General features: G+C 55.2%; 1 protein-coding gene across 4 annotated transcripts in view; it reads left to right on the top strand.

Annotated features, from left to right (window-relative positions):
• The window catches only part of FBLN2 (fibulin 2), an 89,332-nt gene that overhangs the window by 56,057 nt on the left and 8,069 nt on the right, over nucleotides 1-25,206 (top strand). For 2 of the 4 annotated variants that reach the window (XM_047849036.1, XM_047849037.1), the window contains 12 exons: nucleotides 2,741-2,852; nucleotides 4,294-4,423; nucleotides 6,615-6,795; nucleotides 10,190-10,399; nucleotides 11,017-11,130; nucleotides 11,735-11,836; nucleotides 14,057-14,197; nucleotides 18,338-18,472; nucleotides 20,379-20,516; nucleotides 22,382-22,525; nucleotides 22,653-22,781; nucleotides 23,240-23,365. In XM_047849036.1, coding sequence (XP_047704992.1) covers nucleotides 2,741-2,852; nucleotides 4,294-4,423; nucleotides 6,615-6,795; nucleotides 10,190-10,399; nucleotides 11,017-11,130; nucleotides 11,735-11,836; nucleotides 14,057-14,197; nucleotides 18,338-18,472; nucleotides 20,379-20,516; nucleotides 22,382-22,525; nucleotides 22,653-22,781; nucleotides 23,240-23,365 — 1,662 coding nt within the window. The remainder of the gene's footprint in view (nucleotides 1-2,740; nucleotides 2,853-4,293; nucleotides 4,424-6,614; nucleotides 6,796-10,189; nucleotides 10,400-11,016; nucleotides 11,131-11,734; nucleotides 11,837-14,056; nucleotides 14,198-18,337; nucleotides 18,473-20,378; nucleotides 20,517-22,381; nucleotides 22,526-22,652; nucleotides 22,782-23,239; nucleotides 23,366-25,206) is intronic. The other 2 variants (XM_047849039.1, XM_047849038.1) reach the window with 2 other exon arrangements.

Below are 25,206 nucleotides of genomic sequence, written 5' to 3'. Positions count from 1 at the left end.
TTTCAGTGGTTGTGCAGCTAAGGGTTTTCATAGCAGAGAAGGACATGGAGTCTTTAGAGAGAAGAAATGCCTACACATGGTTGCACAAAGAGGTGGACCCAGGCTCAAAGTTATTCTGTGACACCCTGCTGCCCCCCAGCATGCATGTAGGTATTCTAGACGAGCTTTGCTTTGTTTTTTAAAATTATTATTCAAGTATAATAGCATACCGTGTTATGTTAGTTTCAGGTGTACAAAATATCTATTCAACAATACTGTGCATTGTTCAGAGTACCATAAATGTAGTCACCATACTATGTTATTACAACATTATCCACTGTATTCCCTATGTCGTACTTTTCATCTCTGTTTATTTTGTAGCTGGAAGTTTGTGACTTGTAATTCTCTTCATTATCCCACCCACCCCACCTATCTCCCCTCTGGCAGCCACCAGCTCATTCTCTGTATTTAAGAGTCTGTTTTCTTTGGGGTTTTTTGTTTGTTCATTTGTTGTGTGTGTGTGTGTGTGTGTGTGTGTGTGTGTGTGTGTGTGTTTACATTCCACATGTAAGTGAAATGATATGGTATTTGTCTTTCTTGGTCTGACTTATTTCACTTAGCATAATGCCCTTTAGATCCATCCATATTATTGCAAATGGCAAGATCTCATTGTTTTTTTAGGGCTGAGTAATATTCCATTATATATAGATGTACATATAGGTTGCTTCCATATCTTGGCTACTATAAATAATGCTGCAATAAACAGAGGGGTGTTTCAAATTAGTGTTTTGTTTTCTTTAGGTAGATACCCAGTAGTGGAATTACTGGACCATAGGCTATTTCTATTTTTAATTTTTTAAGGAACCTCCATATTATTTTCCTCAGCGGCTGTACCACTTTGCATTCCCTTTTGGGAACCCCTTTGGGTTCCCTTTTCTCCACATCCTCGCCAGTGGTTGTTATTTCTTGTGTTTTTTTAATATTGTGGTTATGATTTGCATTTGCCTTATGATTAGTGATGTTGAGCACCTTTTCATGTTTCTTTTGGCTTAGATGTGATTTATCTTTGCCTGTCATTTATTTTTAGATCTCAGAGCCAAATGGTTGGGTGAATTGTACTCATCTCTGGCACCTGACATGTTATTGTCTCTGTAAGACTCTCTCTTGTTTTATTTATGTATATATTCCCTTTTGGCCCTTGTCCCCATCACCAACTTCTGCCCCACCCGAGGTAAATGTTCTCTTCTGTTTAATTTGCATGTGTGTGTTTTTAATTTATGTGCAAAAACATACTATAATTTTGTGTGCAATATTTTTAATTTGTGTAATAGATCTCATTTGGTTTCTTCCTCCCCCTTCCGCTCCCCCCCCCCCCCAGCACTCTGTTTTGTGCGCTTCCACATTACTGTGTGTGTGTCCTGCTTCATGTTGTTGGGTGTACGTCTATTCTATTATTTCTGACAGCTGTGGAGTCCTCCATGGAGCACATCCCCAAATTCTATTCATCCACCCCTCCACTGATGAACACCTAGGCTGCCTCCAACCCCTTTCCACAAATGGTGCCAAAGCATTGCATCCTTGTAGTGAGCCTGGGGGAGGACTTTCCTGGCATACACAGCCAGAAGCAGGACCACTGGGGTCAGGATGAGGTATATACTTAATTGTGTCAGCAGTACCTCATCTCCTTCCAGACCGGCTGTGCTGGTGACCCCTTCCACCCCCAGGGCAGGAGGGTTCCCACCTGTGCCTGGCATGCATTGCTTTTTAAAATTTTTCTAGTTTAATAGGTATTTTACTTTTTTTAATATTAACTTTCAGGAGATTATTATATTTTCTCACTGGCAATTCTTTGCCAGTTTTTTTTAAAGTTTATTTATTTTGAAAGAGAGAGAGAGAGAGCATACACGCACATGAGCAGGGGAAGGGCAGAGAAAGAGGGAGCGAGAGAAAATCGCAAGCAGGCTTTGCACTGTCAGTGCAGAGCCTGATGTGGGGCTTGATCTCATGAACCATGAGATTGTGACCTGAGCTGAAATCAAAAGTGAGACACTTAATCAGCTGAGCCACCCAGACGTCCTGCCAGTTCTAGACATTCCAGAAATGCCTCCTAACCTGTCAGCAGTCTCTTCTATTTGTCTATGGGGTTCTTTTTTATACAGTTTGAATTTGGGGGTGGGCAAATTCATCTGTTTTTTTTAAGCTGTGGTCTGTGCCTTTCAGTTTTAACACATTCCCCTACCTCTGCCTCCTCCTTCTCTCCCCAGGCGCAAATATTTCCCCCACGAACTTTCCCGGACAAGTTTTAAATTTCCCTCACTGCTGCTGTTGCTTCTTATGCCTTGTCTTGGTGTCATGGGTCAAGTTCCTTAGAAGCAGAGCGTGACTTGAGGGTTTTGTGCGTGTGGTGGTTCATTTGGAGAAGCTGCCTGGGGAGGGGGCAGGGAGGGAGCTCGCCAATGTTCTCCATCCCACAGGAAGCTCCACAGGGCTGTCCCGTTAGAGGCAGGGCTGGGCTTTTGTACCCCCACTCGTCCTGTATTGGCCATACTTCCCCAGCCTCCTCCCCCGTGGAGTGGACTTAACCTCGCAGGCAGCTCTCCGAAGAAGGTCGTCCTTGTGGGCTGGGGGCGAGTGAGTCTCTGGCCCAGTAACGGGGATCTGGACAGCACCAGCAACATCTACCGTGCTTGCTGGCCCTGGGAGACCTTGGAACCAGATGCCTCCTCCACAGTAGTGACTCTGCCTATGTTGCCACCCACAGTCTTCACGAAGGATCTGATTGAGACGTGCTGTGCAGCCGGACAGCAGTGGGCCATCGACAACGACGAGTGCCTGGAAATCCCTGAGAGTGGCGCTGAGGGTGACGCCTGCAGGTAGGGGTGGGCACACTGGAGCAGGAAGAGCTGCCCATTCACCTTTTCCAGATCCCTGTCTGCTTTGGCCCCCGCGGCCCCGGCAGTGCAAGGTCAGCAAGAGCCTCACCTGTCTCCAGGTGTACAAGGGCAGTTGGGTTGTGGCTGCTGTGAGCCTGCTGGCCGGCTTTCTCCAGGTGTGGAGAGCCCAAGCCTGGCTGCAGGAGTAAGCTAAGCATGTACTTTTGTAGCTGGACTGAAGAGCAGAGTAAAAAGATCCTACAATTTGGAGCAAGTGTTAAAGAACCACTATCATCCAGGAACGGTTGGGTGCCTCACTCGCTGTATGTTGCCCTTGCTGCTGGGGCAGTGCTTGGCCCGCATGGGCTTTTCGTCCTTGGCTTTGAGCTGGGAGCCTTCAGCCCTCTTTCTTTCCCCACTCTGCTACCCTGGGGTCTCCAAAAGGCTGGCCTCTCACTGTCCTCTGCTGTCCTCTGTGTTGATTGTTTCTTCTGACTCGTATTGTCTGCAAAGGAAGAATTTATACCCTTGCCCCTTCGGTGCCAGGCCCCGAAGACGTCTCGGCTGGCCATTCACCTCCTTTTCCCCAAGGATGCCTTCTTTTCCAACCTACTGTTTTTCTAGACAATGAGGGCAAGGTTCAGAGAGGTGGTATGACTTACCCAAAGCCACACGGCTCCCCAGGAGCACGGCCAGGGTTAGACCCTCTGTCACTTAATGTCTGAACTACTGTGTGCCCTTTGGAAACATTTAAGTTGTAGCCTTGTCTCTTTCCTTTCCCTTCTGTCATTGCACCAGTTCAGGAGCTACTTAGGAGTTAGAGAATGTTATCATTCAGGAGTTTTGAGCTTAGGGGCCCTGAGAGTGTGCTTGTGTTGTCTTGTGATAGGAAACTCACTCCTTCATAGATAGACAGCCCCATCACTGAACAGCTCCCACTGCGACATGCCCTTTCCCAAGTGAGGCTGAACCCCACCTCCCTGTGAGCCCCCCTATTAGTGTGCTGGCTCATCAACTACCTCTGCCCGGGGTAGCCCTACAGACCCTGGGAGGCATGGCCAGGGAGCCTGGAGGCTACTCTCTTCCGGGCTGAGCTGCCCTCTGCTTCCTGGGGTTGAGTCCCCCTGTCTTTCTCAGCCCTGTGGGGACCTCAGGATGCTGACCCCCTCCCACATTGGTCAGGAATAGGCAGCATGGAGTCTGGTGGGCTCCAGGCCCCGAGTGTTCCTGGTTAAGCTCAGAAATAGAACACGTGTTCTTGGGTGGGGGATGGGCTAGCTTTGCTGATGCCCCTGCCACCAGCATTGGTCTTGCTTGCAGTGGGTCTTGGGAGGGGCTTCCTTCTCTGAGCCTCAGTTTCCTCCTCTGTGAAATGGGACCTGTGATCCCTCCTGGATGGGGGCAGGCGCTCGGGTGCGGCTGACGCACACCTCTGTTGCAGGACAGCCCAGAAGCACTGTTGCGTGTCCTACTTGAAGGAAAAGAGCTGCATGGCTGGCGTCATGGGGGCCAAGGAGGGCGAGGCCTGTGGGGCTGAGGACAACGACACCTGTGGCGTCTCCTTGTACAAGGCAAGCCCGACCTGCGGCATTCGTAGCCTGGGCCCGAGGTCCTTGAGGGCTGGGGCGTCAGGCTCCCTGGGGGACTCCCCCATAGGAAGTGACACTCTTGCCTGGGGTTGGGGTGGGGGGCCTCTTCATCTGTACAGAAAACATCATCAGTTATTATAGCGGCCAATTAAGGCAGGAAATATTTATTCAACACCAGCATGTGCCAGGCTGTCCTAGGCATTAAGGATGCAAAAATGAGTAACACATGAAAATTCCTGCCCCCGGAGGGCTTTCTGTTTCTTTTTTTTTACTTTGTGTGTCCAGCTCATTTCACTTAGCATCTTGTCCCCACGGTCACCCATGTCGTAGCATGTGTTAGACTGTCTTTCCTTCTCAAGGTGAAATAACACTTCGTTGTACAGAAGTAACACAGTTCATTCAGTCTTCTGTCAGTGGGCACCGACAGCTGCCTGGTACCCTTTGTGAATAATGCTGCTGTGAACTTGGGGGTAAGAAGAGCCTTCCTTGAGGACAGAAGGCATTTCCATTTCCACTGCATTGGCTAGAACTTAGCCCAGTGGCCACACCTAGCATCAAGGGAGGCTGGGGAACGCAGTCTGTATTCTGGGGAGGTCGTGTGTCCATTGAACATCAGGAGGAAGGGGAAACAGACCGTGGGGGTGGACAGCTGTCTGCAGCAGGGGCCGAGAGCAAACCTAAGACCGTAGAACAGTCTCAGGAACAAACCACGGAAGGAGGTGTTTGTGGGAGACTGGGAGAGAGAGGAAGGGAAGGAGTGGAAAGAAGCCTGTGTCACGAGCCCGGATGACTGTGACAAGGAGGGCACCATTTGGGAGAGGATTTGGACTTTGATTTTTGTCATGTTGGGGTCAATTTCCTAACAACTGATATTAGGGAAAGGACTTTGGTGCCAGGCAAGTTTGGCATTCCACTGTGTGTGTTCGACCCTGGACCAGTCCTCTTTTCTAGGCCTCAGCTTCTCCATCTGTAAAGTGGGGCTAATAATCCCCGTCTTCTGGGGTGGCTGTGAGGGTCAGAGATAATGCAAACTATTAAGGACATGGTGGCTGTGCTCACCATTGGGAAGTGCAGGTCTGGAGAATCCATGAGCTATTGCTACATAACACACCAGCCCAAAGCTTAGTGGCTTATGCCTCACTTAACTCATGAGTTAACTCATGAGTTGCTGACCTCGGCCATGCTCAGCTGATCTGGCTGGGCTCGCTTACCCGTCTGCCACAAGCCGATGGCTGTCCTGGCACTGCTCTGGGATGATGACGGCTATGCCAGCTTTTCTTTGCTGCATGTGGTCTCTCAACCTCCAGTAGCCTAACCTGGGCTTATTCCGTTAGTGGCTGGGTTCCAACACTGGGCGTAGAAATGTGCAAGGCCTTTTGAGGCCCAATCAAGCCGTTGGGACATAGATTCTCTCCTTTGAAGGAGAAACTGAGCTATCACATTGCAAAGACAGCAGAACAGTGAAGAGTGAACGAACGGGGCTGTTGTTGTAATCCTTCTACCACAGGAGTTTCAACAGATTAAATATTTTGTTTTTGGAGGTAGACAGTTTGGGATGGGGTGGATCTATGTGATACCTTCAGGTACCCAGGCTTCTGCTTCTCTGCACAGTCATCTTCAGCTTGTAGCTTCCATCTTCTGGGTTACTTCATGACCCTAGATAGCTGCTGGGGTTCCAGCCATCACACCAACCAAAATCAAGGAAAGAGAAGAGCAAAAGAGATACACTTCCAAGCTGAGTCAGCCCTAGTTTAAAGCTCTCCTGAAAGCATCATATCACTCCTGTCTCTAACTTCAAGGGAAATTCTGTCTTTTAGGGGGCCTGAGTAGAACTGGGTTCTGCTAGTCAATATTGGTGTGTGGGGGGGTGGGTATGTCTGGGGTTAGTTTGTGGTTCTTTTCATAGGTGGCCAATTGTTAATTATTGCAAAAAGCTTATATTGGCCCTGCTTTGAGCCAGACATGGGAAGTGGAGACAGGGAGCACTGCTCTCAGGGAGCACATACGGGGCCGGAAGAAATAAGACAAGGATGAATTCATCCCAGTCCCCGAGCCTGGACCCAGGCTGTGCCCTGGGGGCCCTGAGTGAGTCCCATGGGCTCACGGTCTGTGAGGAAGGCAGATGGGCTCTGAGGGGCCAGAGTGTGGGCAGTGATGGCCCCTCTCCTTCCAGCAATGCTGTGACTGCTGTGGGCTGGGACTCCGTGTGCAGGCCGAGGGCCACTCGTGCGAGTCGAACCCCAACCTGGGCTACCCCTGCAACCACGTCATGCTCTCCTGCTGTGAGGGTGAAGACCCCCTCATTGTGCCCGAGGTCCGCCAGCCTCTGGAACCTGAAGCCGTACCGCGGAGAGGTGAGTGCTGCCCACTGGGCCACAGTGTATAGGCCGGTTGAGTGAGAGGCAGAGAGAGCTTTGGGGGCTTCTGGCCAAGGTTGGATGCCCTCTTGCCTCCTGTAGGAACCTTGTGTGTACTGTCACCTGTGGCTTGAGGCACAAGTTCAGCTCTTAGGTAGAGTTCTTCTGTAGCCTCCAATGGTGACTCTGCCCTATTATTTCTGAGATGGTAATCGAATACAGCTATGCATGTACTCCAGCCACCAAACCACCAACCCCCTACCACCTTTCCACTCTCCACTCACCCACCCTCCTGTGTCTTTGTTCATCCACACATCCATATGTCTTCCTTCCCGTCCGCTCTTTTATCCATCCATCCATCTCACCATCCCCTGCACATTCTCCTGGCCCCTGGTCCATTCCTCCATCCATTCATCCTTCCAGTACACCATCCATTCCTCTGTCCCTTATCTATCCACTCACACATCAATCTTTGCATCAATTTGTTTACTCACCCATCTACTTACCCAGCAGCCCATCCACTTACCTTCTGCCCGTCCATCCATCCATCCATCCATCCATCCATCCATCATCCATCCATCCATCATCTATCTGCCTTCTGCTCATGTATTCACCTACCAGCCCAGCCAGGAAACCTTTTACTCATCCATTCATTCATTTACCCTTCCTTTATCCATGTGTTCTCCATCCCTCTCACTGTGCCATTCTGTGTCTTCAGGGTACAGGATATAACCAGTATAGAGAATGCATTCATAAATGTTGCCCTGCCCACCTGATCAGCCCCTTCAGACCAGCCCTGTCTTTTCTCCCTATATTCTCAGTGCTCGGCCCCTGAGAGTCACTCGCCAATAACTGAATGGATTATGGGTTTGTTTGGTGGCCTTCCCTTCACCACCACAAGCCCTCTGAGGGCTGACCAGCCCTGCACCCTCTTCCTCTGTGTCCCTGTTCCCAAACAGCCATAGGCTATGGGTATGAGAACTCTGGTGCCAGTGCAGAACTTGGAGCTGTTTGCTGCTGCCTGAGCCCTCAGTGTCTCCAGGGTCTCCTCCTTCTGACCTCCACGTGCTGTGGTCACTGTTCTAGGTGCCATGTCCAGCTTCTGTCACCCTAGCCAGGGATGTCTTCTGGACTCATGACTGTTAGCCTCCACTGTGCCTGTGGGCCAGCAGGAGCCTGATGCAGTGTCCCAGTGAACCCACAGAGACTCCACTAAGAGGGAATGGCTAGCCTTACCAGGCTAGTATGGACACTGATCTGTGTCCAGTCCAAGGAAATACCATTCGCTGGGGTTGGCTCTAGGGGCCTGTTGTAGCAGTGTGAAGGCCTGGTGAGTACCCAGAAGTGTTTGGTTCAAGGTGAAGTTTGGGAGGAAGTTAGGCTTCAGGAGTCACAAGACGGGGACAGGGCTAGTCAGGGTCCAGATGCAGAGGTACATGTTCCTGTCCTCTAGTGGGGAACTGGTGGATAACCTGGGCCTTAGGGGACGTAGATGGCAGGGTCAAGTTGACCTGGGTTCCAGTCCTGCTCAGGTGACCTTGGGCAAAATCATTTTGCTCCTCTGAGCCTCAGTTTCCCCCCTGCCAGGAGGATTGTTTGAAGAGCATGCTGATGAGGGTGGGCTGAACATGAATCCTAGAAATGCTGCCCAGGGTGTGGCATGCTTATTGGAGCCCGGGCCCAGGTCTGTCTGCTGCCCACCCATAGTGCCAGGACTCCGGGCTGGACCACCAGCCATCACGGCCCCACCTGCATGTGCCAGGCCAGGGCTGACCGGGCTGGAACGCAGTGTAAGCATCCTCAGTACGAAACATGTTTATCAGATGTGACCTCATGCAGTTGGTCTCTTGTGGGGCTCAGCTGTCTGGGGCTAGTGAGCAAGGCTGAAGCCCCATGCCAACTAGGAATGTGGAGGGCTGCGGGCCCCCCTCCCTTCCCCATCCTATTACTGTTATATGAAGAGCTTCCAGTGCAGCTCAACTCCGGGAGTCTTCTTTGCCACACTCACCTGCTCCCCACTGTAGCCTGGGGAGGCATGGAGAGACCCAGTACTGCCCAAGTGACATGGCTAAGGGAGGCCTGAGTAAGAGTTCAGATCTCTGTTTGACAGAACACATGTTTGGGGTCTTTCTGTTGCTAGAGGTGGTCCTCCCAGATGTCACTGAGACTAGGGGTCTGGATCCAGTTCAACACTTTAGCCAAAGCTTCCTGAGGACTGTTGTGGGCCTGGCCCTGTCATGTTGCAGGGCACAAAGACTTGGACCTGGCTCTGATGGGTGCATTCTTGTTGCTGGAGGTCTGTTCCTTCATCCTTCCATCCATCCATCCATCCATCCATCCATCCATCCATCCATCCTTCCCTGCATTCATCATCTATCATCCTTCCATCCATCCATCCATGCATCCATCATCCATCCATCCATCCATCCTTCCCGGCATTCATTATCTATCATCCATCCATCCATTCATCCATCCCTGAGTTCATCTATCATCCTTCCATCCTTCCATCCATCCATCTATCCATCCTTCCCCACATTCATCATCATCCTTCCATCCATCCATCCATGCATCCATCATCCATCCATCCATCCTTCCCTGTATTCATCATCTATCATCCATCCATTCATCCATCCATCTATCTATCCTTCCCTGCATTCATCATCTATCATCCTTCCATCCATCCATCCATGCATCCATCATCCATCCATCCTTCCCTGCATTCATCTATCATCCTTCCATCCATCCATCCATCCATCCATCCATGCATCCATCATCCATCTATCCATCCATCCATCCATCCATCATCCATCCTTCCCTGGAGTCATCATCTATCATCCATCCATCCATCCATTCATCCATCCCTGAGTTCATCTATCATCCTTTTTTTTTTTTAATTTTTTTTTAACGTTTATTTATTTTTGGGACAGAGAGAGACAGAGCATGAACGGGGGAGGGGCAGAGAGAGAGGGAGACACAGAATCGGAAGTAGGCTCCAGGCTCTGAGCCATCAGCCCAGAGCCCGATGCGGGGCTTGAACTCACGAACCGCGAGATCGTGACCTGAGCCGAAGTCGGACGCTCAACCGACTGAGCCACCCAGGCGCCCCATCATCTATCATCCTTCCTTCCATCCATCCATCCATCCATCCATCTATCCTTCCCTGCATTCATCATCTATCATCCTTCCATCCATCCATCCATGCATCCACGCATTCACCCATGCATCCATGCATCGATGCATCGATACATCCATCCTTTGTCCATCCATGCTATCTTAGCTGGGCACACAGAGGTTCTGACGAGGACCTACACTGATTTCCATGGGGGCTTGTAGTGTCAGCCACCCGCTGGGTGAACTTGTGTCCCATCATGAGCACTGACCCCCGCTCCAGTTTCAGAGGCAGAGTTGGCGAGCCGGGAGGCCCTGTCACTGGGCACGGAGACTGAGCTGCCCAACAGCCTGCCTGGCGATGACCAGGATGAGTGCCTGCTGCTCCCAGGGGAGCTGTGCCAGCATCTCTGCATCAATACCGTGGGCTCCTACCGCTGTGCCTGTTTTCCTGGCTTCTCACTGCAGGACGATGGCCGTACCTGCCGGCCAGGTAAGGGCCCAGATGGCTGGGGCAGGGGCTGATCTTGCCAGTGGAGCATGGTGGTCCTGTGATGGCCACAATGGGCTCCTTCCCCTCCTGTCACCCTACATGCTGGAATCTCTGGGAATCGGAAGCCTCTAGCAATGGGATTTGTAAGGCCAGGCAGGCAGGTTGAAACTCCCATCTGCTCCATCTGAAGCTTCGTCTGCACGGGCAGCCCCAGCACCCCACCCTAGACCCCAGTGCAGGGCCAGGACCCAGGCTGCAGAGGCTCCCACCAACCCAACTCAAGCTGTGTCCCCAGCACTGGGCCCAAGGGGGTCAGGCTCTGACAGGCAGCCTACAAGGCTGCCTTAGCCCCTGCTCTGAGGGTGCTTTCTGCCTGCTGCTTTTCCAGGGATAGATACTCACTCCCCTGCTTCCTCTCTTCCTCTGCCCCAAATAGCTGTAATGTAGTATGTTGCTTTCTGAGCCTCAGTTTTCTCTCCTGTGAAATGGGTAGGAGGAGAGGATTAAATGAGGCAGTCTCTGACACATGCCTGGCGTGGTGCCCAGCGTGTGAGTTGAGTCTGAGGCCAGGCTGAAGGCATGCATCCTTCCCCTCCTGTCTGCTTTGCCCATGACAGACAGTGACCCCCCACAGCCGGAGGCCCCAGAGGAGTCCGCGTTGAAACCAGAGTCCTCCCAAGTGGCCTCCAACACCATCCTGCTACCGCAGCCACAACCCAACACCTGCAAAGGTAACCTGGGCCATGGGGTGGGTCTGGGCTGCCTGCAGGGGGTGAGCTCCCCAGTGCTGGGCATGTGCAAGCTGGCCTCCTGCCAAAGGGGTGCTTCTGCTTTGGGGATTTGGTTGGTCTCGCCTGTCTGAGGTCAGAAGTTGAGAGTGTAGCTGGTAGGAGGTGAGGTTGTGGATGGGGGGAGCTGAGGGCCAGGGTGTGACCCCAAACAAGTCAGTTAGCTGCTTTTGTCTTAGCTCCTAGAGTACTGAGAGAATAAAATCCTTGCTTGAGAACTGTCTTGGAGACTGCTTGCAGTACTGCGTAGAAAGTTCTCTTTGTTCTTCCTCTCTTCCTCTTTCTTGTTCCTTCTGTCTCTGCATCCTTGCTCTCCCTCCTTCTCTGTCCTCTCTGTCCCCTTCCCTTCTGGCAGCACTGTGACTCCCAGGAGGGGTTTGGTATCCGAGTGTTGGTGGCGATTGTCCCAGATACCAACCAGTTGTGCGAGCTGGTTTACCAGGGACCTCGTGAAAAGGACCAGGAGTGTGGGGTTCCTTCTGCCTGGAGGGCGGAGCCGGGGGTAATGAGCCCAGTGGTCCCTGATCTCTGTGTGGTTTCTTCCCAGACAACGGGCCCTGCAAGCAGGTGTGCAGCGTCATTGGGGACACAGCCATGTGCTCCTGCTTCCCTGGCTACGCCATCATGGCGGATGGTGTGTCCTGTGAAGGTGAGATCCACGGGGGCTGCTCTTGTACCTGTGCCAACCTGAGCTGGCCTGTGGTGGGGGCCCCGGAAGGGAGACAGGGCAGGCAGAACGAGGCGGCCTGGGTCCGGGGTGGGGCCCGAGGGTTTGTATTTCTGACAAGATCCCTGGACCACACTCCCGACTCACTCTGTCTGCGAGGCTGAGGTTGGTTTGTGACCACCTTGTCCTTGTTGTGGTCATGTGTGGAGAAAGAGAAAGGGGGATGTCCATGCCCTGCTGTGAAGGCGGGACCTGGAAGTGACGTTTGCCTCTGATGGGGAGCGAGGCTGGGGAGTAGGAGCCCCAGTTGAATGGCGTGCGCTCAGTTCTGTTATTGAATCCAAAGAAGGGGCAATAGATGTTGGTAACTCTGCCATTCACAAAAGGGCCAAAGAAGGTCCAAAAGCTTGTGGCTTTCACACCTGCGACCCCATCAGGACCGGGTCTTGTCTCGGTGGGACGTCGGTGGACCAGGACTTGGGGGCATTTGGATCCGACACCTGCTGGGGTGGTTCCCACAGTGAATGATGCCTGAGAGACCTCTAGACTACACCTCCTCATATCTGGTGGCAAGACCTCCCAGGCCTGGAGCGTGGGACGGGCTAGGAAATGCTTTAGTTCAGGTTCAGGTTCTGGAGATGTGACCTTGATGGGTGTCCAAGGGTAAAAGGTTAATTTAAGTCTTTTGTTTTTTATTTTAATTTTATTTATTTATTTTTAAAAATTTACATCTAAGTCAGCTAACATAGAGTGTAATAATGATTTCAGGAGTAGAATTTAGTGACTCATCACTACATACAACACCCAGTGCTCATCCCAACAAGTGTCCTCCTTAGTGCCCCTTGCCCATTTAGCCCATCCCCCTCCCCACAACCCTCTAGCAACCTCAGTTTGCTCTCTGTATTTAAGAGTCTCTTATGGTTTGTCCCCCTCCTTGTTTTGTATTATTTTTGCTTTCCTTCCCTTATGTTCATCAGTTTTGTCTCTTAAATTCCACATATGAGTGACGTCATATGATATTTGTTAAAAGGGTTAAGTCTATCTGAGAAAATACCCATATCCCTGCCACATCCTAGGACCCCACATCCAGCCCCTTGGCTGAGACTGTGTTCCTATTTTATTTCACTTTACTTTTTTTGTTTTGTTTTATTTTATTTTACTTGTGTTTTGAATGTTTATTTTTGAGAGAGAGAGAACACACATGAGTGGGGGAAGGGTCGAGAGAGATGGGCACAGAGGATCCCAAGTAGGTTCTGTGCTGATAGCAGCAAGCCTGATGTCCATGGGGCTCAAACTTATCAACTGTGAGATCATGACCTGAGCTGAAGTTGGACACTCAACCAACTGAGCCACCCAGGTCATCCCAAGACTGTGTTCTGCTGTGGACGAAAACCACCCCATGGTCAGGCAGTAGGAGCAGATCTCAAGTGCCCTCTGGGCCCTGCTCCCCATCTCTCAGGGCCCTGAAAATGTGAGGAATGTGTCTCTCCTGTGTCGGGACTCCTCCGGGTCCCAGTCAGGCCTCAGGCCAGTGTCTGTGTGTCTCCAGGCCTCTGCAGGACCCCTGGTGGTGATGGCTGTGGGGTCCAGGCCAGAGGTTACAGGTGGCATTTGGAGTGGTGCAGCCAGCCCTGCAGGGGAGTCCTGCTGGGCTCTGCTCCGTTTAAAATAATCAAGCAAGTTACCAACCGTGAAAACTCAAGAACTTAAAAAAAAAAAAAAAAAAAGACAAGATTTCAGGTTTCTCTTCAAACTTCTGCCCACAAGGGGTTCACAGTCCTGGTCCCCCAGTGGAACAGAGCACAGACCCCAAAGTGCCCCATAGAGCCCCCCTCTTGGCCCCTTCTCCTGTATATGTTGCCAGCCTGGTCCCTTAGGCACTCGAGTTTGCAGCACCTGCCATTGTGTGGTTCCTTTGTCTGCCTCTGGAGGTGGAATATTTCCGGAGCTGGGTGGGAGACGGCCTCTGGTCCCAACTGCCATCCTCTCTGAGCCTCACCTTGCCACCTGTCCTTACTGGGGTTCTGGCTCTGATATCACGTGACTGTACAAATGCAGACTTGGGCCCAGAGGTACGACTGATGTGCTGGGAGGCCCTGGGCAGGTCCCTGCCCCTCCCTGGGACTCAGTTTCCCTCTCTGTCACTGAATGCTCCACGCCTCTCTAATGGCCCTTCTGTTTTCCCTCCTGCGGCTGTCCTAGACCAAGACGAGTGCCTGATGGGCACTCATGATTGTAGCCTGCGACAGTTCTGTGTCAACACCTTGGGATCCTTCTACTGTGTCAGCCACACGGTGCTCTGTGCTGAGGGTTTTATTCTCAACATGCACAGGAAGTGCGTGGGTAAGCGAGAGCCCCCGCCTGCCGCCACTGTCACGGCTCTCTGCTCTGCTCCACACCAAGCGGCCATGCCGTGGCCACATGCTAAAGGGCCTGCCCTTTGCATATGAGCTCTCAGCACGGCCGGCACCCCCCTGCTCCGTGCCATGCCCTGTCTGTCCTGGTGTCCTGTCCCGCTTCTCTACTGACACCACTGGGAGGCTGCTTTCCTCAGGGACGTACGTGCCTGCGAGTCAGAAAGGTAGTTGATATGTGACTTGGCTGGGGCGTTGCGATGAGGAGGTCGCGCGTCCAGGCAGCAGGATGGGGGTCCGTGGGGTCTGGAGGCAGGGAGGCCTGGGTTTGAAGCAGGAGCCCCTAGTAGCTCTGTGGCCTTGAACAAATGTCTTCCCTTCTCCAAGCCTCAGTTTCATCATCTGTGAAAAGAGGAGACATTGACGCTCCTTTGGAGATTATATGACATGTGCATGCCGGAGCCCAGACCTGGGGCATCGTGAGCACGTGATGTCAGCTGCTGAGGTTGTCCTTAGGTACAACTAGAATCCCCTCCAGAGGCGGAAGGATGGAGCTGGGGTCTGGCAGACCTAGCATTGCACCCCCACTCAGTGTTCATTTGCTGTGTGACGCTGAACAGTGGAGCTCCCTCTCTGAGCCTGGTTCCTTGCCTCTAACCTTGGGGCCAGAGGACTGGGCAGGGGGTGGTACCGAGTGGTACCCAGCTCCTGGCCCAAGCATGGGTGGGGCCGGTGCTCTGTAACGGCCCTCCCCTCCTGCCTCTTGGTGCACATGTGGGCCAGTGGCTAGGGCTTCAGGTGTGCCCCACAGGGAGTGGGGAGGGCACCAAGTGTGGGGGCCTGATATTTTCATGGAGGAAACGTGATGGTTCTGTACAGAGAGATAGACCCAAAGTAGCAGGGACTCAGGACAGACTCTTGGAAATGCTCCAGCAGAGGCACAGGCAAAGGAAGAGGTCACTCCACCTGGTGGCATCTGGACACACTTCCCGGAGAAGGTGGCATTTGCAGTGGTCTCCACGGATGGACGGGACTTGGAAATCGGGAAGGGCGTGCAGGGTGGGAGGAACAGCTTGAACACAAGTGTGCAGGTAGGAGCAGTGCAGAGCGCGTCCAGGGCACGTGATCAGAGCCCCGTCTGTCTTCTTTGTGCTTGGGGACCATGTCCAGCCTGGACATGTCCTCTTCTTCGTCACCCTCCGCCGCTGGGCAGATGGGCCCACGGCGCTGGGCTGAGGGGCGGCTGCAGACATGTTTGCCCTTGGCCCCCCAGCCGTCGGCACAACATGAGCCCTCCCGAACCTGCTTGTCAGTGGCTGGGCGGCTCTTCCTGTCTGGGTCGTGTCTGTGTGTGTATGTCTGGGAAGGCGGATCCTGCCCAGGCCTGCAAGCACCCCTCCCAGGATGCCCGTGCCTGGGTGTGCGGGCTCCCCTGGTGGCCTGGACAGAAGATCTTGCAGTAAAAGGGGTCACCAGGTAGCCAGAAAACAGGTTCTTGGAGTAGAAGAGCAAAGGTGTATTTCATTCAGCAAAATTTATGAGCTCACATTCTCATTCTTTCGTGTCTCCCTCCTTGCTCATTCTGCACAGACACATGGGCGTCTCCTGTCCTTCCTCTTGTTCCACTGACCTGCTCGTCTTACCATCTGTTAGCACTTGGTCTTTCCATCATTTATTCATGCACAAATGGGTACCGATGTCTTCTGCCGGTCATCTGTTCGCTCCACGCATGCTCATGAACCCTGGCTGGTGACATGGGAGATTCACACGCGGATGAAGAGTATGGCCTCTGCGGCCAGACTGTGTGGGTTCAAATCCTGGCTCTGAGCTTTCCTGTTGTAAGACCTCAGACAAATCAGTTCAGCTCTCTGAGCCTGTTTCTTCATCCGTGAAATGAGATAGTGATAACATCCACCTTAGTCACTGTAGAGATTTTCTGTGTGAAGATGTCCTGGTATTTGACGTCATTGTTATGATTCAACAAATGTGTCACGCCGAGGCAGCCTGCATAGGTAGTGAGCCCCCCATCACCGGAGGTATGGAAGCCACAGTGGGATCGGGTGGGGCCAGGTTCAGAAGACTCCTGATGGACGTGCAATTTCTGCTGTTTGCCTTTTGTGCCCAGCCCTTTGAGGACCATCTTGGCTCCTGGGAAAAGTGTCCCAGATGGGCTGTGCTGCTAGATGATGGGAGGGTTCTGGGGCCTCTCCCACAGCAACGTGGAAAGGACGCAGCTCTAGGCTGGGTGCTCTGGGTTCCGTTTTTGCTGCTGCCACGTGCAGGCTGTGTGACTGGTCCGGTCACAGCCCCTCTGGGAGACCTATTTCCTCGTTTGTGAAGCTGCATCTGTAAACCACCAGGCCCCTAGTGAACCTCACTGAGCACCGGCTGCTTTTATTTGTTACCATGATTCCTCCCAGGCTGTTGGGGCTCTGGCGTTTCTGGGGTCATGGGAACATACCTCCCCTGTCCATCCATCCTGTGAATCAGAAGTCTTCATCTTGCCCAGCCAAGCCTTCCTTGGAAACTGCTGGCCCCAAACTCTCCCTTTCCCACCTCCTCACCCCCACTGAAGTCTCATGGTCAGCCTGGCCCGTATGCCATTTGGCTCACCTGTGAGGCTGGGGGAGCCTCTTGCCTCACTGCCCTGCTCTGCCCCCTTCCACCTGGTCTCCAGCATCCTCGTGGAATTAGCTCACCTGTCGCTGCCCCCGAGAAGTGACTCTGACAGGCCAGGGCTCTGAGCCTATCGCTTTTCTCCCCAGCATCTCTCCTCCCTGTCCCGTCCCCACGGCAGGCTGGCAGTTCCCTTGAGGGCAGGCGCTGTGGCCAACGCCCCCGCTTGGCCACCTGGCACAGGATAGATGCTGGTTACTGTGTGTGAAGGGAGGAACGCATCAGCGAATGACTGGGGCACCTCCCTGCCTGCTGGAGCGTGGAGGCGGCAGGCACTGGGCCGGCCAGCCGTCATCCAGAGCGCCAGGCCTGGGGCAGTTTCTGGCTGACTCTCCAGTGTCCTGCCCTCCCTTTGCACACCGTCACCGGCTTCTCCCCTTCCCACTTGCTCATCCCAAGTGGGTTCTTGGCCTCTTCTGTGTCCTGTGCCCTGGGTGACCTCAGCGACTGACCACTCCCCGGTTAGTGTCTCCGCTCAGACCCCTTCAGTGAACTCACGTGTGTGCCTGGCTGCCTTTGACACTCGAATGCAGTGTGTCCACAGGCTCTGACCTTCCCTGCCAGCCTGGTTCTGAAAGCCGTCCCCATCGCCAGGGCTGGCACCCCTGCCTATCTGGCTGCTCAGCCAGAAAGCTCTGCACACCTCTCAGCTCCTCTTTCTTGCTCACCTCCGTCTCATCCATCAGTGGATCTAGTCGGTTCTACCTTCACTGCATTTCCAGAAACAGCTGGCTTCTCCTCACCTCCGTGGGTGGTGGTCTGAACCCCAGCATCCATCTTCTGTCCTAACAGCCTCCACGCTGCCCCCCCCCGGAGCATTCCCACCCAGCCAGGGGACCCTGTTACAAATGAGCGAGGCCATTCCAGTCCTCTGCCGGAACCTCCGTGGCTCCCACTTTGCTCTGCCATCTCCAAACACTCTCTTCTCTTCTTTCCCCTGCAGCCACACCCCCTCCTGGCCTGTCCTTCAATCTGCCCGGCAGGCTCCCTCCTCGGGGCCCTGGCGTCCATTGTCCTCTCTGCCAGGAATGTCTGCTTGGCTCATTCTGTCACCCCTTCAGACACTTGCTCCAAGGCCCTCTTGTCGGATGATCCCTCCCTGACCTCCCTGCTGCCCCTACACACTCCTTACTTCCTTGGCCCTGCTCTGTCTTTTCCACAGCACTCGTGACCACCCCCCTCCCTACTTTGTGTATTTATCTGTTGGGCCTCCGCCAGGGCTGTGTCTGTCTTAGTCACTGATGGATGTGATCTGGTGCCAGGAACAATGCTTGTTGGCACAGCAGATGCTTGATAAATCTTTGTTGAATGAATGGATGCACAGACAGGTGGACACCAACCACGTGTGAGTCTCTGGGTGGTGAGCACCTTGAGGCTTCGAGGGCAGGGCTGGCCGAGCCAGGGCAAGGTCCTGCCGCCACCCCATGGCCCCTGACGGCCCCTCCCCCTGCAGACATCAACGAGTGTGTGGCAGACCTGCACACGTGCAGCCGGGGAGAGCACTGCGTGAACACCGTGGGCTCCTTCCACTGCTACAAGGCTCTCACCTGTGAGCCCGGCTACGCCTTCCAGGACGGCAAGTGCGCAGGTGAGGAGGGCAGGCTGGACACCCCACCCCTGCCGTGCCCTGCCCCTGGCCCCACCCTCACTCTGCCCAGAGCCTTCTCCCTCTGGCAGGCCCCAAGCACTTGGGTTTCTTGCCTGTGGGAAGCCCCCACGGATGACAGTGTTTGGGGCAGGGTTGGGGCATCTGAGGCTGGTGGTGGGGAGCCAGAGTGTGCTCCTGGGCTTGCGACCTTTGCTGGTGTCTTGGTGTGGAGTTGTTCCCCTGTTTGTACGTTGGGGTGGAGCTCCACAGAAGGCTCACTCGTGTGCCTTCCACTGGAAAATTCTAGTCTCCTAAGAAGAGGGAGAATTTTCCTTGAACCATTTGAACAGATACATCCTGAGCTGCTGGGGCACGGTGTCCTCTGTCACCCCCTGATGAGGGAGACAGAGGCTGCACAAGCAAATGGGGGGGCAGGAGTGTCTGTGAGCTGGGTGCTCCCTTCGGTGGGGGTCCAGAGAGGCCTCCCACGGAGGTGATGTCCGAGGAACCCAGACGTGGAGTCATGGGGCTCCAGGCAGAGGGAACAGCGAGTGTGAGGCCTTTGAGGACAGGGGAGATCTTGGCATGGTCAAAGAACAGAAAGTCTCGGGGTTACAGGCAGGCTGGGAGTGTGGAAGGATGGGGGTGGGGTTGGCAGGCCCCATTAGGGAGGGGGTTGAGAGCCTGTTTCACAGGTGATGGGAAGCATGGTTTTTTCCTAACTAAAAATGTCCAGGAGGATGTCACCAAAGAGGTAAGACCTACAGAGGTGCGTAATTGTTGCAAACCCGGAAACCGTGGATGAGGAGTGGCCCAGAGTCGGGCGTGAGCTTGGGGCGGGGGGGGTGGGGGGGGGTGGGGGGGCGCTTAGCAAGCTCTGTGTCCGGCCCTGAGCTGGGGGTGGGGGCAGCTGGGAGGGGGGATGAGAGATGAGCCCCGTCCCCTCGGCACACATGTGTGCACACATGGATCCAGGGCCAGCACCCCCAACCCGAGAACGCCGACGCCTGGCAAGGGGCACCGCCACCCTGGACGTGTCCCACGCCCGCTGCCGCTCTGTCGCCTCGAGGTGCTGGCCACCTCCTTCTTAGCCACTCTAGTCTGTGGAGGGGCTGCCTCCGCAGGCATGTGGTGGTCCCTGAAAGGCGGCCGTGCCTGGTTCACATCCGGGTGCCTGGAACCCCGTGCAAGGCCTCCCAGAGACTGGGCTGCTGTGACAAAGTGGTGGAGGCCTTGGAAACCAGACAGGGGGTGGATGGAGGCGAGGACGGACAGGTGGCAGGAGCACAGACAGACACGCAGGTACTGGTCTGGCAGTCAGTGGCAAACCTGAGCGAGCGTCCGCCCCGCGGCTGAGCGTGTGTGTGGCCCTCCCGCGTCCCGTCTCCGTTTCCTCGTCTGTGAAGGAGGCCTCGTGTGACTGCTGCAGGGAGCGTGAGGGAAAGGGCAGTGCCAGCACTTTGTAAACAGTGGAGTGCCGTGCAGAGGTGAGGGGCCCTCAGTGACCTGCTTGGAGCTGTCTGGGTGTGGCTCCATCGGCCGCACCGCCTCCAGAGAGGCCTGGACGCAGGCCCTTGAGCATGAGCACTCACACTCCTTTCTGCTGGCCCCGGGTAGTGTGCAGCAGGGCCCAGCCCAGTGCCACCGAGTGCTCCAACCGTGTGTGTGCCTCAGTCCCCCCTGTCGAGGATGGGGTTTGTCACAGCACCTGCTTCCTAGGCTTGTCGCGAGCGTCGCGTAAATAAATCCATCTCGGAGTGCTTGGGACAGTGCCTGGTACTGCAGAGGAGCTCGGTCAGTGTGGCGATGTTGTCGTCAAGGTCGTGGTGGGGAGTACGGACAGGGGCCTGCCAGCCCCCCCCGCCCCCACCCCGCTGAGCCCTGACACCCTGCCTCTGCGTGGCAGATGTGGACGAGTGTGAGCTGGGCAAACACAATTGCCAGGCGGGCTTCACGTGCCAGAACACCAAGGGCTCCTTCTACTGCCAGGCACGGCCGCGCTGCATGGATGGCTTCCTTCAGGACCCCGAGGGCAACTGCGTGGGTGAGCAGGGCCCAGGGGCGGGGCGGGGGGAGGGCGGTCTCTGGGAGGGGGTGTTGGGGCCTCCCTGCTGGATGCTCGTCCCCTCTCCCAGCCTCAGCGTCCCTACCCGTGAATAGACATGTCCGTGCCCCAGGAGGCACTTGGGAATCAGAACGCTTACTATCCCGAGCTGTCTGACCTTGGCTGAGCTCCTTGTCTTGTGGCCTCTGCTTACCCATCTGTGGGCATGAGTGCATCTCAGATTCTTTTAGCCTAGCTAGCCGCAGGGAATATTTTTATATCTTGACTTGGTAGAGACACATTTACATGCGGCCGGAACACAGACGCCACAAAACGTTACTCTCTCTGCTATATGTGATACTCGCTACAGTTTCTATTTGTAGAGAATGCTAGTGAGGCGGATGAGGCGAAAGGACGGGCTGATTTCGTGCCGCACTCCTGGGTTAAGGCCTGCATACGGTGGCCTGGTTGTCCTTGCGTGGGTCTGAGATCTCACACTCTCCGACTCCATCCGCACAGCTGCTGGCCGGCAGCCTCGCCTCCCCCAGGGCTCCTGAGTGCGCCCAGAGGCAGGGCGCCAGAGCCCCCGCGGGACTGACGGCGTCTGGTGCGGGCATGGCCAAGGCTGTGCTCAACCCTGTGGGGGTGGGGCGGGGTGAAAGATGCAGACAGAGAGGTGGGAAGGCGGGCAGGTGTGCAAGGCCGGCCGCTGGGTGTGGACGGAAACCGGGGGTGTGTGAGAGTGTGGCTCTGTCACACGCCTTTCTGGGGCACCGCCTTTACAGCTCCTCACTGTGTGACCCTAGCAATGTCACAGGGTCACTGCAGGGTCGTGGGCACAAGAAGGTCCCTGTGATCTGCCCTGGGATACCCAGCTGGGGTCAGGGCAAGGTGGGGAGGCGTCTGCCCGATGGCCAACAGTTCCTCACTGATTCGTTCGTTGACAACATTTTCGGAGCACCTATTATGTGCCTGGTTCTAGATGTCAGGGAGTTCTGGCACTCCTTTTAAGTTTATTTTATTTTGAGAGAGAGAGAGAATGAGCAGGAGAGGGATTGGGGGTGTGGAGAGAGAGAGAAAGAGAATCCCAAGCAAGCTCCACACTCAGCACGGAGCCCAACGCAGGGTTCGATCCCACAACTGCAAGATCATGAGCCGAAATCAAGAGTCAGATACTTAACTGACTGGGCCGCCCAGGTGCCCCAGGGAGTTCTGGCACTTTAATGAGACATTTTGGAGAAGGAGGGACTGAATAGGCAAACATATTTATAGAAGTGGCAGTTATTCAAAGGTGCTTTGATAAATAATAAAGCAAGTGGAGAAAACAGTCTTAAAAAGGGGGGCGGGCTCATCTACCTAGAATGGTTGGAGGTGGCATTGGGGCAGGGACCTGAGGAAGAGAGGAAGCCATCCCTGAAAATATCTGAGGGCAGTGTTGGCCAGAGAGTGGGGCGGGGGGGCAGCATGTGCCAAGGCCCTGTGGTGGGCTGGGGCATCATGGGATGATGAGGAAACAGTGAGGCTAGGGCAGAGTGTGAGGGAGAGATGGACGATGAGCTTGATGGTTTGGTGGGAAAATGCAGAGCAGGGGCACAACTTACTGTAGGTAGCCTAGGACTCAGCTCGAAGTCCTAGGGGGACCTCTGCCTTCAGCTGCTTCATCAGGGCAACTGTGAGAATGTAGGAAGCGCCCAGCAGGTGAGGTTCTTGGAGGAAAAGGCCCTGGGGTCATAGGACACGGGACGGGGACAGTGTGAGCCTGCAGCCCTATCCAGGGCTGGTCTGGAGCCCCACACCGGCCACCTCCCTGTGTGACCCTGGACTCAGCTGTGCCAGGCCCCCCGTCACCCGCACCGCTTCTGCAGACATCAACGAATGTACGTCGCTGTCCGAGCCCTGTCGGCCAGGCTTTAGCTGCGTCAACACCGTGGGCTCCTACACGTGCCAGAGGAACCCGCTGCTCTGTGGGCGAGGCTACCACGCCAGCCAGGACGGGACCAAGTGTGTGGGTGAGGCCAACCTCCCCCCTCCCTGCCTCCCATCCAGCCTGGGCCTTCCTGGGTTCCTCTGCCTGTGGGAGGCCCTCGCAGAGGGAGAGCCGAGGCCTCAGGGTGCCCTGCTCGCCTCCCCTGGCAGACGTGAACGAGTGTGAGACCGGCGTGCACCAGTGCGGCGAGGGGCAGGTGTGTCACAACCTCCCCGGCTCCTACCGCTGTGACTGCAAAGTTGGCTTCCAGCGGGACGCCTTCGGCCGGGCCTGCGTCGGTAGGTGGGCACTGGTGGCCGGGAGCCCCCCCGTGGGGTCCGGCTGCCCCCGCCCGGCCCTCAGGCCTCCTCCTCCCTCCGCCCTGCTCTGCCGGCACGCTGGGCGGCCCCGGCTGGACCGCCTGCTGCCATCCTGCCCGGCGGTGCCTCCTTGCTGCTGTCCTCCCTGCTTCTCTCGGTCTTGATCGCTGCCACCCTCCTTTCTCGCCCCTTGCTGTGTCCGTCTCCATCCCTGGCTCTGCCTGCAGCCTCCTTCCGACACCCTTGCTGCCTTTCTCGTCTGCCCCGGTCTTTTTGCCTCTCCCGTTCCCTGTCCTGGTTCCTCCCTGTCCCTCCTGGGTGTCTGTGTCCCTGTCCTCACCCAGCCCCCTCTTCTACCTGGGGTGGGGGGAGCGGGCTCCGGGCCACCCCTGCCATCGCCACGGGCCACCCACGCCCTGCCCACCGCTCGCCTGCAGACGTGAATGAGTGCTGGACCTCACCCGGCCGCCTGTGCCAGCACACGTGTGAGAACACCCTGGGCTCCTACCGCTGTTCCTGCGCCTCCGGTTTCCTGCTGGCCGCCGATGGCAAGCGCTGCGAAGGTACCACTGGCCCCGACCTCCGACCCCGCACAGATGCACAGCCACCATGGAAAGCCATCTCGCCCGGGCCCTGGCCTCATAGCTTCACAGACCCCGTCCCTACCTCATGCCACTTTCCTACGTCTGCAAACGTAGGCAGACACCTCAGCTGGTCCGGCTCTTTCCTGCCATGGGCCCTCCTGGAGGTCCCAGGGCCCGGCCATCTCGGACCAGAAGGGTGGGTTTCTGAGGCATCCGTACCCCTGGACAGCAGCTCCTTTCAGACCCAGGTGGCAGCCCAGCCTCTGCCCCTTCGTGGGTTCTGATCTGGTCATGACCGCACAGCCTGGGGGTCCAGGCAAAGAACAGAAGTGAGTGAAACATGAGGCAGGGTTCCTGGCCACCCGGAGAGCCCCGCGGCCACCAAATAGCAGCAGCTGCACGGCACCTGTGGATGGTGCCACCCAGCAGCACCAGTCCGGGTTGACCCGATCTTCCTGGTTTTCCAGATGCTAGACATTTAGGTATCTGTGTAAAATCTGCTGGGTTTTTACATGTTACAATGGATTTAAACTTATTTTTTAAATTTATTATTATTTTTTTAATGTTTATTTTTGAGAGAGAGAGAGAGAGAACGAGCAGGGGAGGGGCAGAGAGAGGGGGAGAAGACATAGAATCTGAAGCAGGCTCCAGGCTCTGAGCTGTCAGCACAGAGCCCGATGTGGGACTCAAACCCACAAGCTATGAGATCATGACCTGAGCTGAAGTCAGACGCTTAACTGACTCAGCCAGCCAGGCGCCCTGGATTTAAACTTTCAAAAGACACACTGTGAGTTAAGCCAAGCATGTGAATGGGCTGGACCCTGCCCACGGGCTGGTATCTGAGGCCAAGTTCTCACATGTGTGGACTGTCATGCTGTTCCCATGTGTGTTTGTGGCATGGTCGGACCAGGCCTGGCAGGACTGGGACAGAGGGAAGTCCCGAGGTGGCTCGCTGAGGGGGTCGGCGAGGGAAGGGGATGTGGGTCTCCAGCCATGGTTAATTGGCACCGTCTTCCCCAGCCCTTCCCATTTTAGGGGCTCTTACCTCCCTCCTGGGCAGGAGAGCCTTTTGAGACCCCTGGGCTGGCCCTCCCGTGGGACAGGGCCAGCCCAGGGGCAGGGAAGTGTGACCAGGCTCCACATGACTGACTGCTCCTGCTCCCCTCCCCTGGCTCACTCTGCTCTGACCACGCTGGCTTCCTTGCTGCTGTCCCTTGAGGGCACCAGGCAGATGCTCACCCCAGGGTCTTTGCTCTTACTGTGCCTTCTACCTGGAACACTTCCCCCAGATGCCCACACGCCTGCAGAGCTTCAGCCCTCCCAGACACACTCCCTGTCCCTTTCTCTGCTCTTTCCTGGCAGCATTTGCCCCTTCTGACATACTGGTTATTTTACTCATTTAGTTGACCCCTCCCCCTTCTTTACCAGCACACGTGTGAGCATGAGCTCCGCAAAGTGGAGGTTTTGTCCGTCTTGTTCCCGGCTAAGTCCCCAGGTTCAGCACAGACCCGGGGTGTTGTAGGAGCTCAGCAGTTCCTGGTTGGATGAGGGAAAGCCGCGTCCCTGCCCTCAAGGAGCTCAGGGTGCAGATGTTCAAGCGGAGCCACGAATTGACCTCTCGTTCGTCGGCTGCCACATCGTTTGGCCCTTACGCCCATACGTGCAGCTCTTACCCTTCCCCCCATGCAGTGGCAGGCCTGGGGATCAGGGCAGGCAAGCGAGGCCCCAGCCCTCGAGGGGTTGGCGTGTAGATGATACTTCCCAGAGCCGTCTCTCCCAGGCGCTACGGGCTCTCCATAGGGCAGCATCTAACTCCCTGC

The sequence above is a fragment of the Prionailurus viverrinus genome, chromosome A2 (genome assembly GCF_022837055.1).
Source record: "Prionailurus viverrinus isolate Anna chromosome A2, UM_Priviv_1.0, whole genome shotgun sequence".
NCBI classification, from domain to species: Eukaryota; Metazoa; Chordata; class Mammalia; order Carnivora; family Felidae; genus Prionailurus; species Prionailurus viverrinus.
This window is presented reverse-complemented; position numbering and strand designations above follow the sequence as displayed.